Here is a 22115-nt window from a genome sequence, read left to right on the forward strand (position 1 = left end):
GGCTGAATTCACAAATGCATCACCCAGGGACACGGAAGGCCGACTGTACAGTGTTGTGGCCCAGGGATTCTCAGGCTAGGTGGTGAGGCCAGGTCTGTCTGGTTGCAAAACGCAAGCCCTTATTTCTGCCCGTAGTTCTCAGACCTCGCTGTTCATTAGCATCACCTGGGAGAATTTAAAACCTGTCAGTACCTGGGCTCCCACCCAGGTCAATGAAAGTAGCTGCTCGGGCCTCAGGTGGTGCGGGGCCTCTCTATCCAAAGGCAGGTCATGTAATCCACAGGTATCACCGAGGGCCCACCCTGGTCTCGGTGCCACACAGCTCTTGGGGATGCAGGAGAGGCCTTTGTTCTCAGCCCTCCCTGAGGTGCCTCCTCCCACCCGAGACCTGAGGCCTACAACTGAAGCAATCAGAGCTTGACTCCAGACTGCCTGATCAGATGGTAAATCATAGGATGCAGACCAGGTGTGAGTGGTGGTCAGTGAAGGGAGAGGTCAGGATACACACCTCTCTCTTGCGCTTAAACCCTCTGACCTTTCCCCTCTGTACCTGGACACCCCTGACCTTTCCCCTCTGAGCATAGACCCCCCCCGACCTTTCCTCTCTAGACACCCCTGACATTTCTCCTATGGGCATAGACTCCCCTGACCGTTCTTTCTTTACACCTAGACCCCCTGACAGATTTTTTTAGAATCCCCAGGACGCTAAACAATCGGGTGTCACCCATCGCAGCAGCGTAGGGATTGTCTAGACACCTCACTCTGTCAGTAGTTGGTATTCCCATGTTGGGTCTGTGAGCAGGACTCTGCTGGCTTAGCTAATGAAGCTGCTTGAACGTAGCAGTGATTCACGGTGGTGATGAGCTCCTTGGCAGCATTGTTGCTCACACCCTGTCTCGTGCTCTACCTGGTGGCCATCAGATGTGGTTGGAATAGGTGCTGCAGCCACAGGTAGATCAGCTCATTCAGGGTATATCAGGCAGCGCTCTGCTTACTGTTTGGGAAGCAATTGCAAGCCTGCTTGTTGCAGCCTGGCGTTAAGTAACAAAAATGGCATTAAGCATTCCCAGGAGTATTCCGTGGTTTACCATGCACCATTTAGTACCAAGTAAATGGACATAAAGAGCTTTGTGAGAAAGTTTGAATCCAAAAATTGAACATTTCATTAAAACTCACTGTCCCCTTAACCTATGCTACTTAACACAGGAAACGTCTAAAGGCAAAATATTCCCCAAGTATTTGCAGGCCTTCACGTGTCCTTCGTGTTTCAGTGTCATTGTAACTGTGTTCCCATGTGGGAATCAAAAGGTTAAAGCAATTCCTCAAATCCTTTTGTAACATTTGAGGATTTCCTTCCTTTTTTCTCTTCTCTTTTTGCAGCTGTGTTCCCTCCATCCGAAGTGTGACTGGGAACCCTGGGTAGTCCTGTGCACCCCTTCCCAAGCCCACAGGTGCTACCATGTCAGCGACCTGGTGCCTCCACAGCCCAGACAGGCTGATGGCTTCGGCCGGGCTTTTAAGTTGGGGTCATTTGGTTGGGGCCTTATTCACCCAACACCACAAGAAAGCCTCGTGAGAGGCTGGGCGCGGACCAAAATTATAGGCTCATCTTTCCGGAAGCTTGCGGCTGTTGGAAGAAGATATTGTTTTTCATATTAAGGCTCAAACACTTAACTTGCAAAATAGTTCTGTTATTGCTTCTTATGTTAGTTTTTTAGACACCCTTTTTTTTTTCTTTTTTTTTTTTTTAAAGATAAGAGGCGGTATGGGGATGAGTGTGAGTGAGAGCGTACATTTGCTCAGAGATAAATTGCTGGGCCCGGACAGCACCAGCTCTGGAAGAGTGTGAGGCATTAGAAGATGCACCAGGCAGAAGAATCTCCACGAGCAATGCTTTTTATGTAGCTATCAGCAGGTTCCTTAATGGTTTTATAACTGTAAATGCTGTCTATGCACTACTGAGTGGGAATAACGGGCATTAGTTAAAAGAGGCAAGTGAAGAACAAAAAAAGTAAAATAGGACATTAAGTGCTTTTCTTTTGTCTCCTGGCTTTAAACAAGCCACTTTGCTGCAAACCAATGATCCTGCCTTTTTTTTTTTTGCCAGGTTAATAAAAACAAGAAGTGGCGTGAGCTGGCAACCAACCTAAATGTTGGCACTTCAAGCAGTGCAGCGAGCTCCCTGAAAAAGCAGTATATTCAGTACCTGTTTGCCTTTGAGTGCAAGACTGAGCGAGGGGAGGAGCCCCCGCCGGAAGTCTTCAGCACGGGAGACACCAAGAAGCAGCCCAAGCTCCAGCCGCCCTCTCCTGGTAAGTGGTGGTGCTGCAGCTGTAGCGGCGGGCGAGCCGGGGACCCCGCCCCCGTGGAGCCCCTCCCAGGCTCTAAGAAGGCCGCTCAGAGTAAAGCAAGCAGAGCAAACTGGGATCTTAGAGAGCCAGGGGTGTTCTCTTCTGCCTTGTCTATTTAATTAGACCCCGTTGGCAGTGCTTAAGGGAAGAAAGAATAAAATTTGGCGTATCGTCATTTCTGGTCAGCACTTTGAAGGCACGGTTCTTTTGCTTTACCTTTTTTAGTCAAAGTAGACTTTGGGATTCTGAGTTTTATACCTTTATTCCTTATACAATTATTTTAAAATATTCCATCTAACCGTCAAAATAAGTCTCCCCAGTAACCTGTGCTGATACTGGAAACGCCACTCTGCAGATTTAACAGTCAGCTTCTACCAGCTCTGCCTCTGTCAGAGACACTCCGATTTGTACGTTGACAAAATGGAATTTGGACTTAGTTTTTAATGTTCCCTGCCAAGCAAGTTTCTGCTTGTAGGGAATTCAGCAAACTGTCGTGATAAAGGTCTATATAGCCCTATTTCTGAGAAAGAGCAGTCCAGTTAACTTTGACCCCAAGGTCAGGAATCTTAAAATACCGCTTAGGAATGATGGTGATTCACTTAAATTCTCATAAGCAAAATCATATTGATGATACCTGCCTTCTCTCCTATCTCTTCACTCAGCTGTTGGAGACCCTGCCGTTCTTCCAGCTCTCCCGCTAGCTTTTGTTCTGCCTGTTAGTGTTTCAAATCTGATATTACTGAATCATTATATTCTGATAAGTACGATATTAGAGATGGGAAGAAACTTGCATCATCCTTAGTTCTGGGTGGTGACCTCACTCAAGTTAAATTTGATCATTCTGTTGTCTGTTTCCGGCCGTGTCCAAGCCCTGGGGTGGTCCACGCTTAGTCACACTGTCCTGCACACAAGATGGGGCTGATTGTACCTGCCACTTCCCCCAGCAGAGGCTTGCTCTGCAGTCAAATGATCATAGCTCATTGCCAGTATTTCTTGAGCGCTGACAGTGTACCAGACGCTCTCCTAAGTGCTTTATCATTTAATCTTCACGTTAGCCCTGTGATAAAGATACTGTTCTAAAATCCCTGAGAAAACTGAGGCACATAAAATCTAAACAGACTGATAATACACTAATTTGTATGAAATAGATAACTAATAAGAACTTGCTGTATAAAAAAATAAAATTCAAAAATTCGATAAATAAATAGTCTAAGCAGACTGGCCCATTATTGCTAGTGAGTGGAAGAACCGGGCCTTGATCTCAGACATCCGGCTCTAGCATTAGAGAGGTAGAGGCACCTACTGCACCTGTGTTTAAAGGAGCACTGTAATAGGTAAACTGTTTACACACAGGACGTGGTATCTGTGAGCCAAAGAAAGGAGTTGTTTCTCCTTTAATTATTCCCTCTAGCTGATATCTGGATGGCGATGCCAATATCTAAGGCCACTTAGAGATGTCAAATAAATACTTTTTAGGCCCAAGGTGCACTTGTAATGAGCATACCTAGATATAGATCTGTTGGTTCTAAATACAAATAGAGAAGTCCTCCTCTCTAACCCCACCCTTAAAGATGCACAGCCTTTGCCAGTTATGGTGTACTTTAAAAACTGTGAAATCTAATTTCGAAAATCTCACAACATTAACAGGCTGCCTAGGAACAGCTCTGAAACTATTTTTCCAAAATAAAAACCCGGTGGGGTGTAGGGACCAAAGTGGCAATGTCTGCACAGATCTAAAAGTGTATTTTATCTGCCAGGAAAGAACTCGTGTCACTGAATGGTCTGCACTTCTGTATGGAGAATAGCTCTCCCAGTGTGATCAGCTTCGGTACAAGAAATCCTGCTGAGGTATAGATGGTTCAGAAAGTACAGGGCCTGTTCTCTGAACAGTCAGCTCTTTCCTTTCCCCCCCTTTTTTTTTTAAACTACCGTTTTTATGGCAACATTATCGCTTTAACTGCACAAAGGAGCTTGGATTGCAGATGTACTTCTGAGAATACGTTCTTCTTCGTGGTCCAGATGGAGCCCAAGTCCTGTGAAACAGGAGGCAGGGGAGGAAAGCTTCCTGAGTTTAGCCATTCAGCCAGTGCAAGGCCTGGAAGGCATCGTGCAGGGTGCACGGGGCCAGTCTGCTTGGCTCACGTGTTCTGCACACCGCTCAGCAAGAGAGACGGGCACACGGACTGGGCAGTAGGGCAGTGAGTCACATCAGCCTCTCAACCAAAGACCGGGCATCTCCTCCGGCATCTGTGCACTGTGGCCTCTTTGATTCCAGATCTATCATTAAGGAAAATGCCTCTGAAACATTTTTATTGTCAGAGAAGGGAAACAAATTATTCCCAGGTATTTGCCATGTCAGGGCCTCATATGCTACAAAATTTTTTTAACTAATTTTCAACCAACGTTTGTGTTCTTTGAAGTCGGTTTTTCCCATAAGATCATAACTGTAGTTTATTTCTTACCAGTACATCCAGGCAAACAACTAAAAGATTCCTAAGAAACGTTCTAGACGGTTTTCTTCAAATGGTCATTCTGAACCAACTTAAATCCTAAATGCTAATGACTTAGCATTCTAAGTCATCCCTCTGTATTCTAGTTTTGATTTGATGCAGCTGATACTGATCTGAAATTCAATCCTGTCAGCCCCTGAGAGGTATCACCCCTTAGCCCTGGGGGCTGCACCAGGATCTTCATTGTTGAGTGGCTGTGTGGTCTCTCATGCCAGAGATCCAGGTTGTGTCTTCCGGGGACTAGAGTAAGTCAGCCAAAGGAAGGCTGCTGAATGCAGCCTGAGCAAGGACTGGGGGTGTGGTTGCATCTCTGAGGTGCCGGCGGGGCTCTTGTTATAACAGACTGTAAAAGTTTGTGGAGATCTAATGAACAGTCACAGGAATCGCCTCCCCAGGTGGCCTGGGCCCGCTTGTAAGCTAGAGTCAGGGAGGGGCGGGGAGGGGACCTGCCTGGGAGGAGTGCGGGGAGGTGGCAGGAAGCTCCACTTTCAGTTAGTAAGTCTGTAACCCAAAACCCATCCATCTTTGCTGGCAGGTGGCTGACTGCATTTCTATTATTAGCTGACGGGTGATGTCACAGAACTTGTCATGGATTGTCATGGATCCAACTAGGGAATCCTCAGTGGGAAGATAAATGAGAAAGGGGCTCGGGTTATAAACAGAGGTGCCCTCTGGGTGACCTCTGGTCGCTCTAGACCTGGGACATATCAGCTATTGCTCTTCTCCCCACCCTACTTCCCGTAACCCCAGCCAGAGCTGGGGCACCGGGTTCATGCTGTGTAAATTATCTTCCCAGCTAGGAGTCTGGCTGTACAGTCTCAAGTGTGTGGATGCACTTAACCTTCAGTAACCTTTGCATTGTTTACTCTCGAGTATACATCTGTAACTTCTGGCACAAGGTAGGGATATCCTGGAGAGCCAGCCTCCTGGCTGCCTTCTTTTTTTTTTCTTTTTTTTTTTTCTTTCCTAAAAGGAAAGGAAAACACACTGGCAAGAGGGGAGAATTTTTCCTGTTTTTTTTTTCCTTATTAGCTGTAAATGTGAATACTTGTAAATAAGGGTCATTCTGAGATCACAGCCTTGTGAGCCATGTTCCACGGAAGATGTACAGACTGCTGTACAATCTGCTTCTTGATTTAAGAAACCAGTTATTCCTCCTGCCAGCTCTACGGTGCAGTCATATGTGTAGGATTATCCTTATACGTTTGTAAAAGACTCTACTTTTTTCTTTTATTATATCTCCTTTTTAAATATGCATTTCCAGGGTTTTACCAAAATTTGGTTTGTAAGCATGAGTTGGTAAGTTTTTATTTTAAGGTATCTACACCTAAGAACATACCTACTTTTGAAGTTAGTCTTCCTGGCACCTGTGAGAACGTCCCTGAGTCACTCCAGCCCTGGGCACCCAGGGGAGATATTACGGAACAAGCTCCCCGTTGGCTAGCGTAGTCGTCAGTGTTCATTCTCGACACGGCCAGGACCCAGGACCGGGCAGACCTGGCCTCGCTAGCCAAGTCTGGGCTCAGCTGAGGCTTTCTGAGGAGAAGCAACAGGCTCATTGCTGTTTCTTACGCCTTTGTAGCACACTCCGTAGTCTCCAGTGATTTGTTCAACTCCGTTTCCTCTAAAGTGTGGGTGGTGGTAGCTGTGGTGAGCCTTTGGAACTTCATAGGAGAGGAGCTATGGATAGTAATATACGCAATATTATTGTTTACAAGCAGCCATTAATTCTGTTTGTTAGGGTTACCGTTCTGAAAGTAGTCGATGTAGACTGTATGGGGGCAGGAATTCTTGTCTTTTTCCGTCTTTGGTGCTGCATCCAGCTGTAGAAAACAGCCTACAATATAGCAAGCGCTTTATTCATTCAATCAGTAGTTGTTTAATTAATAAGTGAAACCAGTATCTATTGAACGTCTAACATGCTAAAGACTGTGATCAATGATAAAGCAAGAGCCCTTAAAATACTATGTTTTCAGGTGGGGTTAATTATTTGCAAGAATCCCACTTAAGTTTTTAAAAGATCTGCTCAGTTCTGAGCTCTGTTATTATAATGTAATTATAGTTAAAGCCAAGTCTTGTAACTCTGATACTGACGTTAAAGAACTCCAAACCAATACGACTTGTGTTCTGTAAACAACAAATATGATTTCATAGCTCTAAAGATGACTGTTAATGACAGCATAGACATATCCAGACATTGAGAAGGCGTTGAAACGATATAAAGCTCTGTATTAATTTGTATCATTGCTTTACAACGTAAACACTTCTCATTGCCTAAGACCCAGATAATTTTTCTAATAGTCCATCAAATTGATATACCAAACTTTTCATCCCATTTTTCCTTATTCTCAGATATTCAGATTATCTCCATTATAAACAACACTGAAATAAACATTTTTCTGCCGAAAGCCTTCTTTATATTAGATCATTTTCTTGGGATAAAGCAATTACCCAGTCAAAAAGTATAAATATATTTTATGGCTCACATCTGAAGTGTGTTGCCAAATAGTTTACCAAAAAAAAGCTTTTACTAATTTTCGCTGTAAACCATGTAAGAGCAGTTAATTTTGCTACATTGTTACCAGCAGTGGATATTGTTACTACCTCTACATAAGGTGATGTCTTATTTTCTTTCCTTTTTTTTTTTTCAATAACTATCAAGGATGAGCTTACTTGATAACCTCTAGATTTTCCCCCATTTTCTCTTGGTACTACTACTATCAGCTAACTCAGGATCCTTGCAAGGTCCACAGACTCCCCAGTCAACTGGCAGTAATTCCATGGCAGAGGTTCCAGGTGACCTGAAGCCACCTACTCCGGCCTCCACCCCTCATGGACAGATTACCCCAATGCAAGGTGCAAGGTATGTTGAAACATCTCGGTGGGCCATACAAAATCAGATTTGTCTATTTTCATTTTTCTGGAGCAAAGTTTTTATAGAGAGAGGCAATGGTGTTCTCTAGTGAGTTTTGTAAATGTTAACTACCACTAGTTTTATTCCTATGATTTACTTTGGATGGTTTTTGCAGGTACAGATTTCAAGGTTGGCTTATTTTCTCAGTAAGTGTTTGGAGGTGACTAATGCTCTGTCGTTAAGCTTTCGTGTCTCTCGTCTTATCAGAAGCAGTACAGTCAGTGTGCACGACCCATTCTCAGACGCAAGTGATTCATCTTTCCCAAAACGCAACTCCATGACTCCGAGCGCCCCATACCAGCAGGGCATGAGCGTGCCAGAAGTGATGGGCAGGATGCCCTACGAGCCCAACAAGGACCCCTTTGGAGGAATGAGAAAAGGTAAATGCCGAGGGGCCTCTGTGCAGAGTGGGTCCAGAGGGTGTTCTTCTGTCTGCCATCCCATGACTGATTCACTGATCCATTCGAGACGTATTTGAGTCCCAGCTCCCCAGCCTACTAAATTTCTGGCCTTGGGCACAGTACTTAGCATCTCTGTACATCTGTTTCCTCATCTAGAAATGGGGATAATAATGGGCCACAAGGATTAGTTGAGTTAATGCACATAAACACAGCCCTTAGAAGAGTGACTGGTATGTACTGTAAGCAGACGTGCTCCCAGTGCAGCCTGGAATTGGAAATGTCATGGTCGTCATGGCATGACCTGGGCATGGGGCTGAGTGCCAGGTAGAATGCTGGTAAACCAGACGGTCTACAAACAAGAAACAAAAAGTAAGTTAAACTACATATGTATGATTAAGGATGGTGGTTGATGGAAGGAAGGAAACAAACAGGCAAGAAAGGACACAAAGAGCAATGACGTTGGGTGCAGGTCATGGAAGGAGGGGCATCTCCTAAGGAGGGTGGCGGGGAGGAGAGGGCTCAGAGGAGCTGTCAGTTATCTGCTGAGACCTGGGGAGCGGGAGTGAGTCGGGGAGGAGCCAGGAGTTGGGGAGGCCGAGGCAGGAGCGGGGCTGGTGTGTTTGAGGAGGTGCAAGGCTCCTGGGGCACAGAGAGCAGGGGGCAAGCTGAGCACGTCGAGGCCAACGGGGCAGAGGCTTTGTGCCTTCCTAAGCATGTTGATGAGTTTGGGGTTTTATGCAGGAAGTGAGGTGACTGGGTTTTTTGTTAAAAATAAATAAGTAAATAACTGGATATTTATGGACAGCATATTGGAGAGAGGTGAGGGTGGAGATGGGGAGACCACTGTCATAATCCAGGGAGAGGTGATGGGTTGGAGTCAGACCCCAGCAGGGAGCTTGAGAAGTGGAACCACCCGGTATATATGTTGGGGGGTAGAAACAACAGGATGTGCTGATGGACTGAACGTGGGGAGAAGAACCAAGTGATGGTGACTGAGAGGGTGAAGATGTTACCACCTGAGTGTGGGCAGTTGGGAAAGAGAGGGAAATCAGGTTGGCTGTTACTACCTGTGGTGTGGACATCTGGAAAATGAACAAGCTAGAGAAGGAAATCCCGAGTTGACTTGTGGATAAGGCAGGGCGATAAGTTGTGGAGTGTATGTCTGGAGCTGGGCAGAGCATTGGAATTAGGTATCATCTTGGAGAACTAAGCAGAGAAGTGGTATCGACAGCTGTAGGATGGACGAGGTCACCGAGAGTTCTCACTGACATTAGCAAACACCCAGGGTGGGTTTCTCCTTCGTGGGTATCAGCCCCCAGCACTCCCATAGGCCCGAGACTGTAGCCATCTAAGCCCGTTTTAGTTCCTCCAGTGGCATCCACGTGCCAAGTGTTGTTGGCACTCTTCCAGATGCAGTTGAGTCCTGTGAAATTGAGGCACGATATGAATATTTTTAAAAGCGTACAGAAAAATGGTGAATAATATTTTTATGGAAGTACTTATTCTGGGATCCCTTAAATAATAGTACTTTTGCTGTATTTAGATGTTTGGGGTACATGAATTTCTTGATACTGTCTTGAGTAGAGAGAAACATAAAGCCCGAAGCCTTGGCTTTCACAGGTATTACAGAGCAATGCAAAATAAAAATGAATAATCTCAAATTTTTAGATGTTGGGCATATTACCATTTAATTAACAAATGAGATTGTATTTCATATGTATTTCAGATATCTGTTATACAGAGCGAGATAATCTATAATTTTTCCTTTCAAAAGGTTTACGAGCTGCTTATTCCAAGTAAAGATTTTGCAGAACATGCAGTAAATCCATAAGCTCAGAAATTCGAAAGCTTTGTGAGTGTTGGCGTTAGCTGTCTTCCTTAGTGGTATGAGACACTAGAAGGAACATGTTGTTAGTGCTGTTGGTGGATGTATAACATTTTTAGACTCTGAAAATATGACAATAACATAGAAAAAATAGTTAAGTTTTGGAATCTGGTTTCAAAAGTTATTGTGAAGTATTCCAGTATCCTACCCATATGCTATGTCAGACAGCAAGAGTTCTATTTCTTTTGTTTCCGTACGCCGCTAATTGTTTTATAATGAAAATAAACATGAGAGTGGGGGGTGACTGGATTACCTGGCTAGATACTAGGTAGCTCTACAATGTGTCTTCATCAACTGTGTGAGTGGTACGGTGGTTCAGCGGGAAGCTCTGCCTCGCATTTCCCCAGTCTATTTCAGCTCACCTGCTACCTTACGGTACTGGTATATTTAGTATCAAATTAAAGCAGATAAGCAGAAAACCCACAGGAAACATATTTTCTTACAGCCCTACCCCCTGTATAATAAAGTTTTCCATTCCTCGGTTCACCGTACCGTGGCGGCGAGCTTGGTGGCGCTCTGATTTTTTGTTGAACGACCAACATCAGTGGCTATCACGCTTCCTGTCGTTGGTGTCGGTATTGTCGCTCCTGCTGCCGACCTGTAGTGTGGTGGTGGAGTAGATGAAAGAGCCCGGTCTAAGACTCAGCAGCCCTGAGTAGCCTCGGCCCCGCCTGTCCACTTGCCTGCCTTCCCCACCTACTCACTTAATTCATCACTGATTGAGGGATTGATTGATTAACTGCTTGTAAGTGAACAGCAAGTGAATATTTATATATTGTTTAACTTAACCGTGTTTTTATTTTTATTTTTATTTGGCTGCGTCGGGTCTTCGTTGCTGCACACGGGCTTTCTCTAGTTGCGGAGAGAGGCCAGCGGGGGCTGCTCTTCGTTGTGGTGCGCGGGCTTCTCACTGCGGTGGCTTCTTTTGTTGCAGAGCATGGGCTGTAGGTGCGTGGGCTTCAGTAGTTGTGGCTCGCGGGCTCAGTAGTTGTGGCTCGTGGGCTCTAGAGCACAGGCTCAGTAGTTGTGGCTCGTGGGCTCTGGAGCACAGGCTCAGTAGTCGTGGCGCACGGGCTTAGTCGCTCCGCGGCATGTGGGATCTTCCCCGACCAGGGCTCGAACCCGTATCCCCTGCCTTGACAGGCAGATTCTTAACCACTGCGCCACCAGGGAAGCCCAAACAGCGTATGTTGAATATTTATTAGCATACGGTCCTACTTATTCTTTTTAATGCTCTAGCAATGGATGGTTTGTTTCATAATATTTTGCTATTATAAATAATGATGCAGTGATTATTGAAGTACGGCTGTTTTTTCACACTTGTAAGAGTGTTTCTGTGAAATAGATTCCTAGAAGGAGAATAACCGCATCAAAGGATAAGAATTCTTTTTTCATGTACTGAGTATCTTCTACTATGGTAACAAACTATCTCCAAACTTAGTAGCTTTAGCAACAACACTTGATTCTGTCTCACAGCCTGTGATGGGCGGGGTGGCCCTGGGCTCCACACGTGCTCAGCTGGGGCTCTGAGGGGCCGCTGTCCACTGAAGCCTGACGGAGAGCTCTGCTGAGCTGGGGTGTCATTTGAATGGCTGTGTCACCTGGAGGCTCTGCTGGGAGCTCCTGGAGCTGTTGGCGGGGCCCTGCTCCGTGGGGCCTTTCCACGGGGCCTCTCCGTGGAGCTCCTTGGGCGCCTCGTGACATGGTAGACGGGTTCCAGAAGGAGCACTCCAAGAGCGCAGCGTCACTTGCAGCCGCTCCCAAGTCTCTGCTGCATCACATTTGCCGGTGCCCCGCCTCCTAGTGGGTGGGGCTTCACAAGCTATGAACGGAACACCCAGAGGCGTGCTGCTTTGGGGGGGCCACCAAAATACAGCCTATCATAGCAGGTATTGGCGAGTTATACCAATTTAATACTCTTAACGTGAGCATGTGGGTCCTCCCATACTAAGCACGATTATTGTCAGTGGTTTGAATATTTGCCAATCAGATTGGGAGAGGGGGAAAGCCTCACAGTTGTTTTAACTTGGATTTCCTCAATTATAAATGAGATCATACATCTTTTCATATATTGAGCGGCCATTTATTTGTCTTTTCCTGTGAATGTCCATCGACGTGTTCACCCATTTTTTAATTTGATTGTCTTTTTTCTTATTAACTTTTAAGAACTCTTTATGTTAGGGAATTAAGTTATTTAGCTTTAGTTATCTCCCTTATTTCTGTCTGTCTGTTTTTACATCTGTAAAATGGAAAGTAACCTCAAAACTGGTTCTACTGCAGGTTGATTTAAGATCTTGTAAGATATAAAGTATGTGAAAGCACCTTACAAAGCAAAACACATTCTACCAGTGTCAGGCTTCATTATTTGCACCTCTCTACCAGCCAAACAAATTTTATCAGCTCACAAAATTTTAATCGGCTTTTATCCCATGGAACATAAAAGTAACCTTCAGGTGGTGGTAGTACTGTATATCAATTAAGATTCGCATTAAAATGTTTAATTTGCCTACAGGCTAGTTTCTGGGCCTGACCCAATTCAATTTCCTTCAGGCTCTGAGCTAATGCTAATTTGCATATTTGACCTAATTGACACTCTACCCCTTGTTAGAAATAGTTGTATCTCATCCCTCCTTGAGCTGTTCTTAGCTCCCTGGTGATTTTCTTCATCCTGATTTTAGAGTGAGTCAGCGCATGGGTGGTTATGTTAAGGTTTTCACTTTTTTTTTTTTTTTTTCCCTAAAAGGGAAGGGAAGTAACTCTCTCTATATATTTCATCTCTTCCTTACAACCATTCCATGAGATGATATTCCCAGCCACATTTTATAGACAAGGAATTAAACTTAGAAGTTCAGCAGCTTACCCAAATAAGTATGGATCTGGGCCTGTGTTTGCTTCCTGTATTACTGCATAACACAAACTTGTGGCTTAAAACAACATACACGTATGCCCTCGCAGTTTCTATGGGTTCTCAGCTCACAGCAGAAATCAAGCTGTCAGCCGGGACTCCGTTTCTTCTGAGCTTGTCCAGGTTGTTGGTGGAATTTGTTTCCTCGCAGTTGTCGTCGGACTGAGGTCCCGTTTTCTTATTGACGGTCATCTGGGGCCTTCTCTGCTCCTGGAGGCTTCCGTCATTCCTAACACATGGGCCTCTCAGGCCAGCGGGGGAGAGTGTCTCCGACTTGCTCGTCTCACCTCTAGATGCTCTAGATGCTGATTTAAAGGGCCCACGTAGGTGCTCTCCCTTTTGGTTAGCTCAGCCAGCTGATTAGTAACTTTAATTACATCTGTGAAATCCCTTTTGCCCTGTGATGTAGCATAATCCTGGGAGTGACATACTATCACATTCGTAGGTTCTACCCACACTCAGAGGGAGAGACTCATACAAGGTGTGTACGGGGGTGGGGAAGGGGGACCTCAGGTCCATCTTAGAATCCTGCCCCAACAGGGCCCATCTTGACTCCAGACCTTATGCTCTTTCATCGGTATTGTTGTCTGTCATAGTACGGATAATAGCAATGACTAGAAAGGGATGTTTGGGCCCTTTGGCTTTTGAAAGTGCTTAATTTTTCGTCTGTTACTGAAAATATTGCAGTGCCTGGAAGTAGTGAGCCGTTTATGACGCAAGGACAGATGCCCGCCAGCAGCATGCAGGACATGTATAACCAGAGTCCGTCTGGAGCGATGTCCAGTCTGGGCATGGGGCAGCGCCAGCAGTTCCCCTATGGAGCCAGTTACGATCGAAGGTGAGTGTTTCCTAAGATGAAGATGAGGTGACTCGCTAGAAACGGCCCTCCTCACACACACACTTCTGAGCCCGGGCAGCCGATGGAGTTTCAAAGGATTGCGCGCGTCAGATGGCTGCCTTCAGTCGACGACTGTAACAGGACTGGGGAGAAGAACCTTGTCCCCAGGCCACCAAGTACAGCTGTATTTTTATTAGCGAGTGCCCAAAAGCACAAATTAGAAACATGCTGGGGCTGGGCCAGCCAGGGCAAGAATCTCCTCTCTCAGGATGCAAGAGCCAGGGCTGTCACCACACCGAGACCGCCGCCTCGAGCCTCCACACCTGGCTCCTCCTGTGACCTCAGCGCCAGCCTGTCTCCCAGAGGCCGAGGTCCGGGCAGTGGTGCCACAGTGGGCTGCCAGCAGGCTCAGTGGCAGTGGTTCTTGGTAAGGTCTTCCAGGTGTTGTTTTTTCAGTTGTTTCCGCTGTGAACATTTTAAACAGGGAGGGAATACTTTGTTCCTTAATAAACATCTCTGAGAAAAGCCAGGGTAGCTTTTTTATTTTTTATTTTTTTCAGGGCAGCATCTTGATATTAAAATGGCAAGTAAGGTTGCACTACTGGCCCAGATTATTTTAATAAGCTAGAAGGAAAGTCATTGAAATGTCTCTGAGAGGAAGCTGCCTCCTAAAATAGTGGCTTAGGGTGGACTTCTTTGTGTGAAGAAGGCTCCTTGGTCCTTAACCACGGAAGCCCCTTCCCTTGGTTGGCATGTTCGTTACCTCCCTAACGGAGAAGTGCTCAGAAACAAAGGCTTCAATTTAACATTCTGAGAGAAAGCCAGCGGAGGTGCAGCAGAAGGCTCCTTTTCTAACTGTCGCTGCGCGGGCAGTTCTCAGGACAGGCAATGGTGTCCATCGTTTCCTTGGAATCCCATGTGGCGAGGCCTCCGTCCACACTGTTCCCCTTTCCTCAGTACACATGCTGTAGGTTAGGTAGTGAGGTGTCCCTGGTTTAACACAAAGGAAAAAAGGTTTGAAAAATCACTGTTTTACCAAATAAGGTTTCTTTCTAGCATTCTCTATGAGCCTGGTTCTTGAGTTACACAGCCTCACATGCTCAGAGCCATGTGGTACTTTCTAATAGTGACTCAGGAATCTCGACTTCTTATTCTGACCTCCTAGTGAAGGTTTATTTGTGAAATCTGCCTTAGTCAGTTACCATTGTGTGATGTCTAGTGTACTGGATCAGGGTTTTACTAAGGTTTGGCTTGTTTTTGAGGGTCCAGGAAAAGCTTTTGGTGAGGGTAGGGGGTGAGCGGTAGGCTGATGGGATTAAACGGAGAACAGTCATCCTGGGACATATATTCTTAAAGGAACCCAAGCAAATATGCTTTTCTGTTTCTTCTAGAATGCTTTCTGGAATAGTGCATGGCCTAGGTTTAATAGTCATTTTGGCTCTACCACATTAGGATTTACCTCATTGAGTTTTCTCTTCTGAAAAGTGTTACTTGTTCAGCTGAAATTTTATCCATGTCAATTATATTTTTTTCCTCCTAACTGTAAGCCACCTTCTAGATATCCATGTCATTAGCAAAAACTTCCCATGTATCTGTTTTACATGTGATATTGTAAAAGTTCATTTATTTTCCTTCTTATTCTCACTCCTTGACCGGTTCAGGAGTATGTTCAGTCCAAGTATTCTCTTTCTTACAAGATTCAGTATACTAACTACAGCAGCTTAGTTTTTAAGTTTCGATTCATTGCTCTTCTAAGCGTGCTGTTTTTATGGTATTTATAATTTCTCAATATGAAATTATTGCTCACTCCCATTTTAAGATTTAATAGAAGTACTTAAATCATCCCTCTTATTCTTTCTTGTAGCCTTTTAGGGTCATAGGACTTTGAAATTTTGAGTAGTTTTGTCTATACTTAGTATCATTTGGATTGATTTTGAAGTATCCCTTTAAAAACTTGCACATTTTATATTCATGATGAGAAAGTAAGACATATAAACATTTTCCACCATTATATGCCAATGTTCTGGTACTCCTAGAAATACTGCTTTGATTCTTTGGTTCTCCTGTTTTTGTTTTTGTTTTTTTTAGATTTATTTATTTATTTATTTATGGCTGTGTTGGGTCTTCGTTTCTGTGCGAGGGCTTTCTCTAGTTGCTTCGAGCAAGGGCCACTCTTCATCGCGGTGCGCGGGCCTCTCACTGTCGCGGCCTCTCTTGTTGCGGAGCACAGGCTCCAGATGCGCAGGCTCAGCAGCTGTGGCTCACGGGCCTAGTTGCTCCGCGGCATGTGGGATCCTCCCAGACCAGGGCTCGAACCCGTGTCCCCTGCATTGGCAGGGGGAGGGACTCTCAACCACTGCGCCACCAGGCAAGCCCCTCCTGTTCTTTCTTGCCCTCGTTAATACCTCACATCAGCCTGTGCCATGCCCTCCCCGTCCCTCAGTGGATGGGCGGGGCCTCTCTTCAGAGGCGGAGGGTGGCGCCGTCCAGCGGGGCTCCTCCCACCCACCGGCCAGGGATCGGCAGCGTCCCCAGAGTGGGTGCTGCCACCCCTTCTGCTGGGAGCTGAACTGCTGCTGCAGCTCCCAGCGCCTGTCGGGAGGGTGCAGTGGGGTTTCCAGAAATGGACTCTTCCTTCCTCCCTTGGCCTGAGGTCCATGGTAAGTAAAGTTCTCTTTGAATGCCTCATTCTAGGCATGAACCTTACGGGCAACAGTACCCAGGCCAAGGCCCTCCCTCAGGACAGCCAGCATATGGAGGACACCAGCCGGGCCTGTATCCACAGCAGACGGTGAGTTGGCAAGCGGCATGCATCTCTGTGCTTTCTGTTTAAAATTCAAACTCGGACTACTTCTGGACAGTTTTAGGAAGTATAACAAAAATGACATATAACAATCAGGTTATGTTTGTTTTTGCTAAAAAATATTCCTAAGATTTTGAAATCAACAAATTAGAAATAGCTCTTGAAAATATAACATGTCGTAGGAAGTTAAGGACATTTCATCCTTGTAAATAATAAGCCCAAGTTCAAGTATGGTTTAGACATATGTGTGTTCATTTTAGCACAGAAATTTGTCGATATGTTTTAAAGAGGATATGTAGGGAAAACAACTTAAAATATTACATACTAATAGTGAAAGTTGATTTGTTTTTAAGAGTAAGATATTAATGACCACATATTTTCACTTTATAGGATAGGTGTTAGGTTCATGCTGTTTACACAGCGCTGCAGCTCAGAGATGGTGGTGAAGTGTGTGAGGTAACCTTGCAGTTATCACGACCAATGCAGAGGATTGCACAACATGCTATGGCTTTTCAGACGCAGGAATTTACTGTTTCTAAACAACTTTTCAGGTCTAAGACCTCTTGTAAAATAGAAGGGATCTTAAACATTTATTTAATTTTATTGGAGCATGTTTCTACAGTGAATTGTATTATCAAACCAACCGATCTTAAACAGTTTTCAAGTAAAGTGAAAGAACGCTAATTAACATATGAGCATCTCCCTCCCTCCCTCTCATCAGGAGCTTCCCACCCTGATCAAGTGCTGGAACCCCCAGCATCCCTGGGGAGGAGAGTTAGGAGCAGGGCTGCACCAGCCCGTCCTCAGAGGCTTTCGTGGAGAATGTGACCCAGACAAGCTGGAAGTCGGGACGGGGCCATGGAATGTCAGGTGTCAGGGGGCACAGGTCCAGTGTGAAGAGCCAGGTTCTGTGTGGAAGTTTTTCTATAAAGTTAGGCCCAAGGAATCTGTTTAACCCAGGACCCCTTCGGGCTGGCCCTCAAAGGGCTCAGTCCCTTCCGATGAGGTCTCTCTCTACCTACGGAAGTCACCCTAGTGCATCCCCAAGCCCCTGTTCGGCACTGCCTCTGTGGGGGTCACCAAAACCATACACTCCCCAAATTGCAGCCCACACATGAAAACAAACCGCGGAAGCTCCTTCAGAGTACCTGACATGGTTTATGCAATACTGAATCTAGTGCGTAAACTGTTAGTCCGTAGATGTTGTGGGAGCTTCCCATATTCATTTTGGAATGAACATTCCACCAGGTAATAACTGTTTTGCATAATTTAAGTGTGTGATTATACCTGTAAAAGCACATCAGTATGATTTGTCTTTGTGTGAATTTTCAGAATTACAAGCGCCATATGGATGGCATGTATGGGCCTCCAGCCAAACGCCACGAGGGAGACATGTACAACATGCAGTACGGCAACCAGCAGCAAGAGATGTATAACCAGTACGGAAGTTCCTACTCCGGACCCGACAGGAGGCCCATCCAGGGACAGTACCCGTACCCCTACACCAGAGAGAGGATGCAAGGCCCGGGGCAGATACAGGCTCACGGGATCCCACCTCAGATGATGGGCGGCCCAATGCAGTCGTCTTCCAGCGAAGGGCCTCAGCAGAGTATGTGGGCGACACGCAACGATATGCCTTATCCCTACCAGAGCAGGCAAGGCCCCGGCGGCCCTGCACAGACACCTCCTTACCCAGGCATGAACCGCACGGACGACATGATGGTACCTGATCAAAGGATAAACCACGAGAGCCAGTGGCCTTCTCACGTCAGCCAGCGTCAGCCTTACATGTCCTCTTCAGCCTCCATGCAGCCCATCACGCGCCCGCCTCAGTCATCCTACCAGACGCCACCGTCGCTGCCAAATCATATCTCCAGGGCGCCCAGCCCCGCCTCCTTCCAGCGCTCCCTGGAGAGCCGCATGTCTCCCAGCAAGTCTCCCTTCCTCCCCTCCATGAAGATGCAGAAGGTCATGCCCACCGTCCCCACGGCCCAGGTCACGGGGCCGGCCCCCCAGCCGCCCCCAGTCAGAAGGGAGATTACCTTTCCTCCTGGCTCTGTGGAAGCATCACAGCCCGTCTTGAAACAAAGGCGGAAGATTACCTCAAAAGATATTGGTGAGTACTCCCAAGGCTCTGCTCCTGAAATGAATTCCTGTTGTGATCTAGAACTTTAACTTTAGGTTGGATGTAGTTGCTTAATCTCAAAGGGATGCCCTTCTGTGACTGCAAACCATCAGGACGTGTTTTTGTGCAGGAGCTACAGTTGGAAGCCGCTCATATGAGTTAAGCAGTAGTGCCAGAGAAGAGCGAGAGTTAAAATGGCATTTTTACGTGTGAGTGTCATTTGTGTGAGAGGGCAGAGCAGAGCTCCATGTGAGAGACCAGGGATTCCTCAGTGACTGTGGACTGTGTTTTGGGCTTAAAGATTTGATCTTAACCAAACACTTAGTCTCTGCCATGTGTGCCTAATAGAACAGCTACCAGGCTGATGAAACACTAGGGCGGCCTGAGAAGACTTGACGGTGGGTCACTCTGTAATTTTGGCAACAACATGCAGTGAGTTTCCCCAGGAGCTAAACAGAAAACTGACGGTGCTATGTAGATAGATGCATGATGTGCAGTATGGAACTTCACGTGACGTGATACATAGAATTGTTGTAACCCGTGCAGCACTGCTGATAGCGGCCGAGGAACTCTTTCCGTTGAACGCTGATGTCACTTATTCATCCTATTCGGAGCGTTCTGAATACTAAATAGAGATTCGGAGTATCTGGGAGTACCCAGAGTTTTTCTGCATTATTTTTGAAGTACTTTTTAACACAGCAAAGGAAATAATAGGGTTCAGTTGTATAAAAATTTTTTTCCAAAAATCTCAGAATCACTTGGCTTGAAATCATTTGCAGTGATTAGAAAATTAAAGCCATTAAGGATGTTTTCAATCACTGGACATTAAGGATGTATATGGGGGGTGGGGAGTAAGGAGTTCTACATAGAAAGGGTACTGGAGACGAGAGAGAGATAGACCCTGAGCACCATGTTACGTATGGAAATATATATGTAGAAATATACGCATGTGTTTGTGTGTTTATGTGTGTGTATAGATGTTTAAATAAATATATATATTTAAATTTTAAAAAAATTTCTTAGTCCATGTTATACCAACCTAGGGAAACTTATATTCCTTATTTTAAAATGAAAGCTTGCCCTTTCTACTGCAAAAGTATTATGTGCCTATGTTAGAAAATTTGAAAACTAGATGGAATTAAAATAAAGGTGGAAACCCACGACCCCACACAGAAGCTTGCTGGTGGCATCTGGGCTGGCTGCTGCTGTGGGGGTTCCGACTGCTGGGACCACGTGCTGCCGCCGGTCTCCTGAGATGTGGCTTCCCTTGAAATTTCAGGCACATGATGGGCCTCTCCTCCCAGCCCCATCTTTTGACAGATCTTACAGATCTTTTCCTCTTTATCGCTCCGGCTCAAGCCAACCTCCTGAAAAACCTGAACCGTCGAAGTGCTAATACGTAGCAGCACGTTGTGTGGGCAGGAGCTCAGACAGAAGACAGCACGGGAGAGTGAAGGCTTTGTATCTGAGAAGGGGCTGCTTGGGAATTAAATTCTGCTTATATTCTGCGTATTCACCAGCCTTCGGAAGACGCCACCTTGAGACATTTGTGAACGGAGCAAAAGAAGACGTACAGAAAGGCTCATTCGTGCTTACTCACTCCCACCTCTGTTTAACCTGCGAAGCAAAAAGCTCTTCAACCACAGAAGTTTCTTAGTGCGGCTGTCACCTCCACCTGAGAATCTGAAATGGCCACGTTTAACTGTCCCTCAGAACATTTGTCTAAAAACAGTGTTTAACTTAACACTCTGCTTCCTTTTCTTATTCTTTTGTTATTTTCTATTCTTTCATGCGTAGATTAGTATTAATCATATCCTTGCTTTTTTCCCCCGTTTTTAGTTACTCCTGAGGCCTGGCGTGTGATGATGTCCCTGAAGTCAGGTCTTCTGGCTGAAAGTACTTGGGCTTTGGACACTATTAATATTCTTCTATATGATGACAGCACTGTCGCTACTTTCAATCTCTCCCAGGTAAGCCAGCACCAATCCAACTGAGGACCAGATTAGAATAAAGTGAAGTACTGCATAATTCTTAAGCTAATGCCTCAGGTAATTAGCACTCACCAGCTAACATTTTTTTATCATTGCAGCTGTTATGAACCAACATCAATCAATGTGTAGCTGTCTGAGAATTTTGTCTGGAATAATGATTTATTTCAGTCTTCAGTATAAATACACACATACCTATATTTCTCATAAGAAAATAGTGACCTTGTGTGCACATGTGTGTATGTATATGGAATAGACAATAGTGGTAAAATTAAATTGTTGTTTAGAATGAATATTAGCAGGCCAATGGGAATCAATCCAAATGTAACATAAAGTTATGGCTGTAGTCAGTGTTGGATGAGACATTACCATACAGTAGATAGCAGTGAGACATTACCCTATTTTCCAGGGGGACCTAACATCTTTCTTTTATTAAAAAGAAATGTAAAATTTAAAAAGAATTTTTATATTACAGAAAATGTATAGTATCGGGTTGGCCAGAAAGTTCGTTTGGGTTTTGTCTGTTATGGAAACCCGAACGAACTTTTTGGCCAAACCAATATTACAGAGAAGTCGAGAAAACAGTTTAAGAAACCCCCTTGTGCCCATCATTCTGCTGCAATAGTAATGAGGTCATGGCCAAACTTGTTTCTTGGTCCATTCCCTCCTTTCTCTGCCTCCCTCAAGGCTATTTTGAAGCAGTCATTTACAAGCCTACTACTTTAAAAAAAAAAAAAAAAAAAAACCCCTCCTTTGTTCTGTTCTAGTCTTCAAGTAGCTTCCAGCATAATAGCTAGGAGAGAGCAAGGGAGCAGAGGATTAGGAAAAAGGCCCAAGAGTCAGCGGGACTACAGACTTTTTAAGAAATATTTAGAAACAAAAATCAGAAAAGGTTATTTTCCCTTCTGTGTATGAACAACTCTGCTTTTGCCGAAAAAAGCCAAAACATCTAATTGCATTGCTTCTCCTGAACTAGGACCAGAATCTTCCACTTCCTCTTTCTTCTCTCATTTAAGTCCTCATTAGAGCCCTGAAAGGCAATTCTTCAGCTGATAGCAAGTATATTAATAAGGTTATAAACATGGCATGAAATCCATTTTAACAGAAAATAAGTATTAATATATACTACCTTTGCTAGAGGAATAACTTTTCATCCTTACGCTGGGTGAACTAACTGCTCTTGAGCACACTTTTTCATAACCAGAATTGTGTCAGCAATTTTCCCTCTTCCCTTGCCCTGGGAAGAAACTAAGCTTTAAGTTGGGGGCGGGGTGGGAGGGGGGCAACATCCAAACCTCCACCTGAAAAATTGTGCCTTCATCCCCTAAAGGCAAGTACTGTCTGGTTGGTCCTTGGGTTTCCTCTTACTTTTTTTTTTTTTTTTTTTTTTCGGTT

General features: G+C 45.1%; 1 protein-coding gene across 4 annotated transcripts in view; it reads left to right on the plus strand.

Moving 5' to 3' along the window:
* ARID1B (AT-rich interaction domain 1B) overlaps positions 1 to 22115 on the plus strand; it is a 364765-nt gene that overhangs the window by 337172 nt on the left and 5478 nt on the right. For all 4 annotated transcript variants that reach the window (XM_024747857.1, XM_024747856.1, XM_024747858.1 and 1 more), the window contains 7 exons: positions 2108 to 2312; positions 7586 to 7724; positions 7959 to 8155; positions 13654 to 13804; positions 16499 to 16595; positions 17940 to 18723; positions 20572 to 20702. In XM_024747857.1, the coding sequence (XP_024603625.1) occupies positions 2108 to 2312; positions 7586 to 7724; positions 7959 to 8155; positions 13654 to 13804; positions 16499 to 16595; positions 17940 to 18723; positions 20572 to 20702 (1704 nt within the window). The remainder of the gene's footprint in view (positions 1 to 2107; positions 2313 to 7585; positions 7725 to 7958; positions 8156 to 13653; positions 13805 to 16498; positions 16596 to 17939; positions 18724 to 20571; positions 20703 to 22115) is intronic.

Source organism: Neophocaena asiaeorientalis, unplaced genomic scaffold (genome assembly GCF_003031525.2).
Source record: "Neophocaena asiaeorientalis asiaeorientalis breed wild unplaced genomic scaffold, Neophocaena_asiaeorientalis_V1.1 scaffold123, whole genome shotgun sequence".
NCBI classification, from domain to species: domain Eukaryota; kingdom Metazoa; phylum Chordata; class Mammalia; order Artiodactyla; family Phocoenidae; genus Neophocaena; species Neophocaena asiaeorientalis.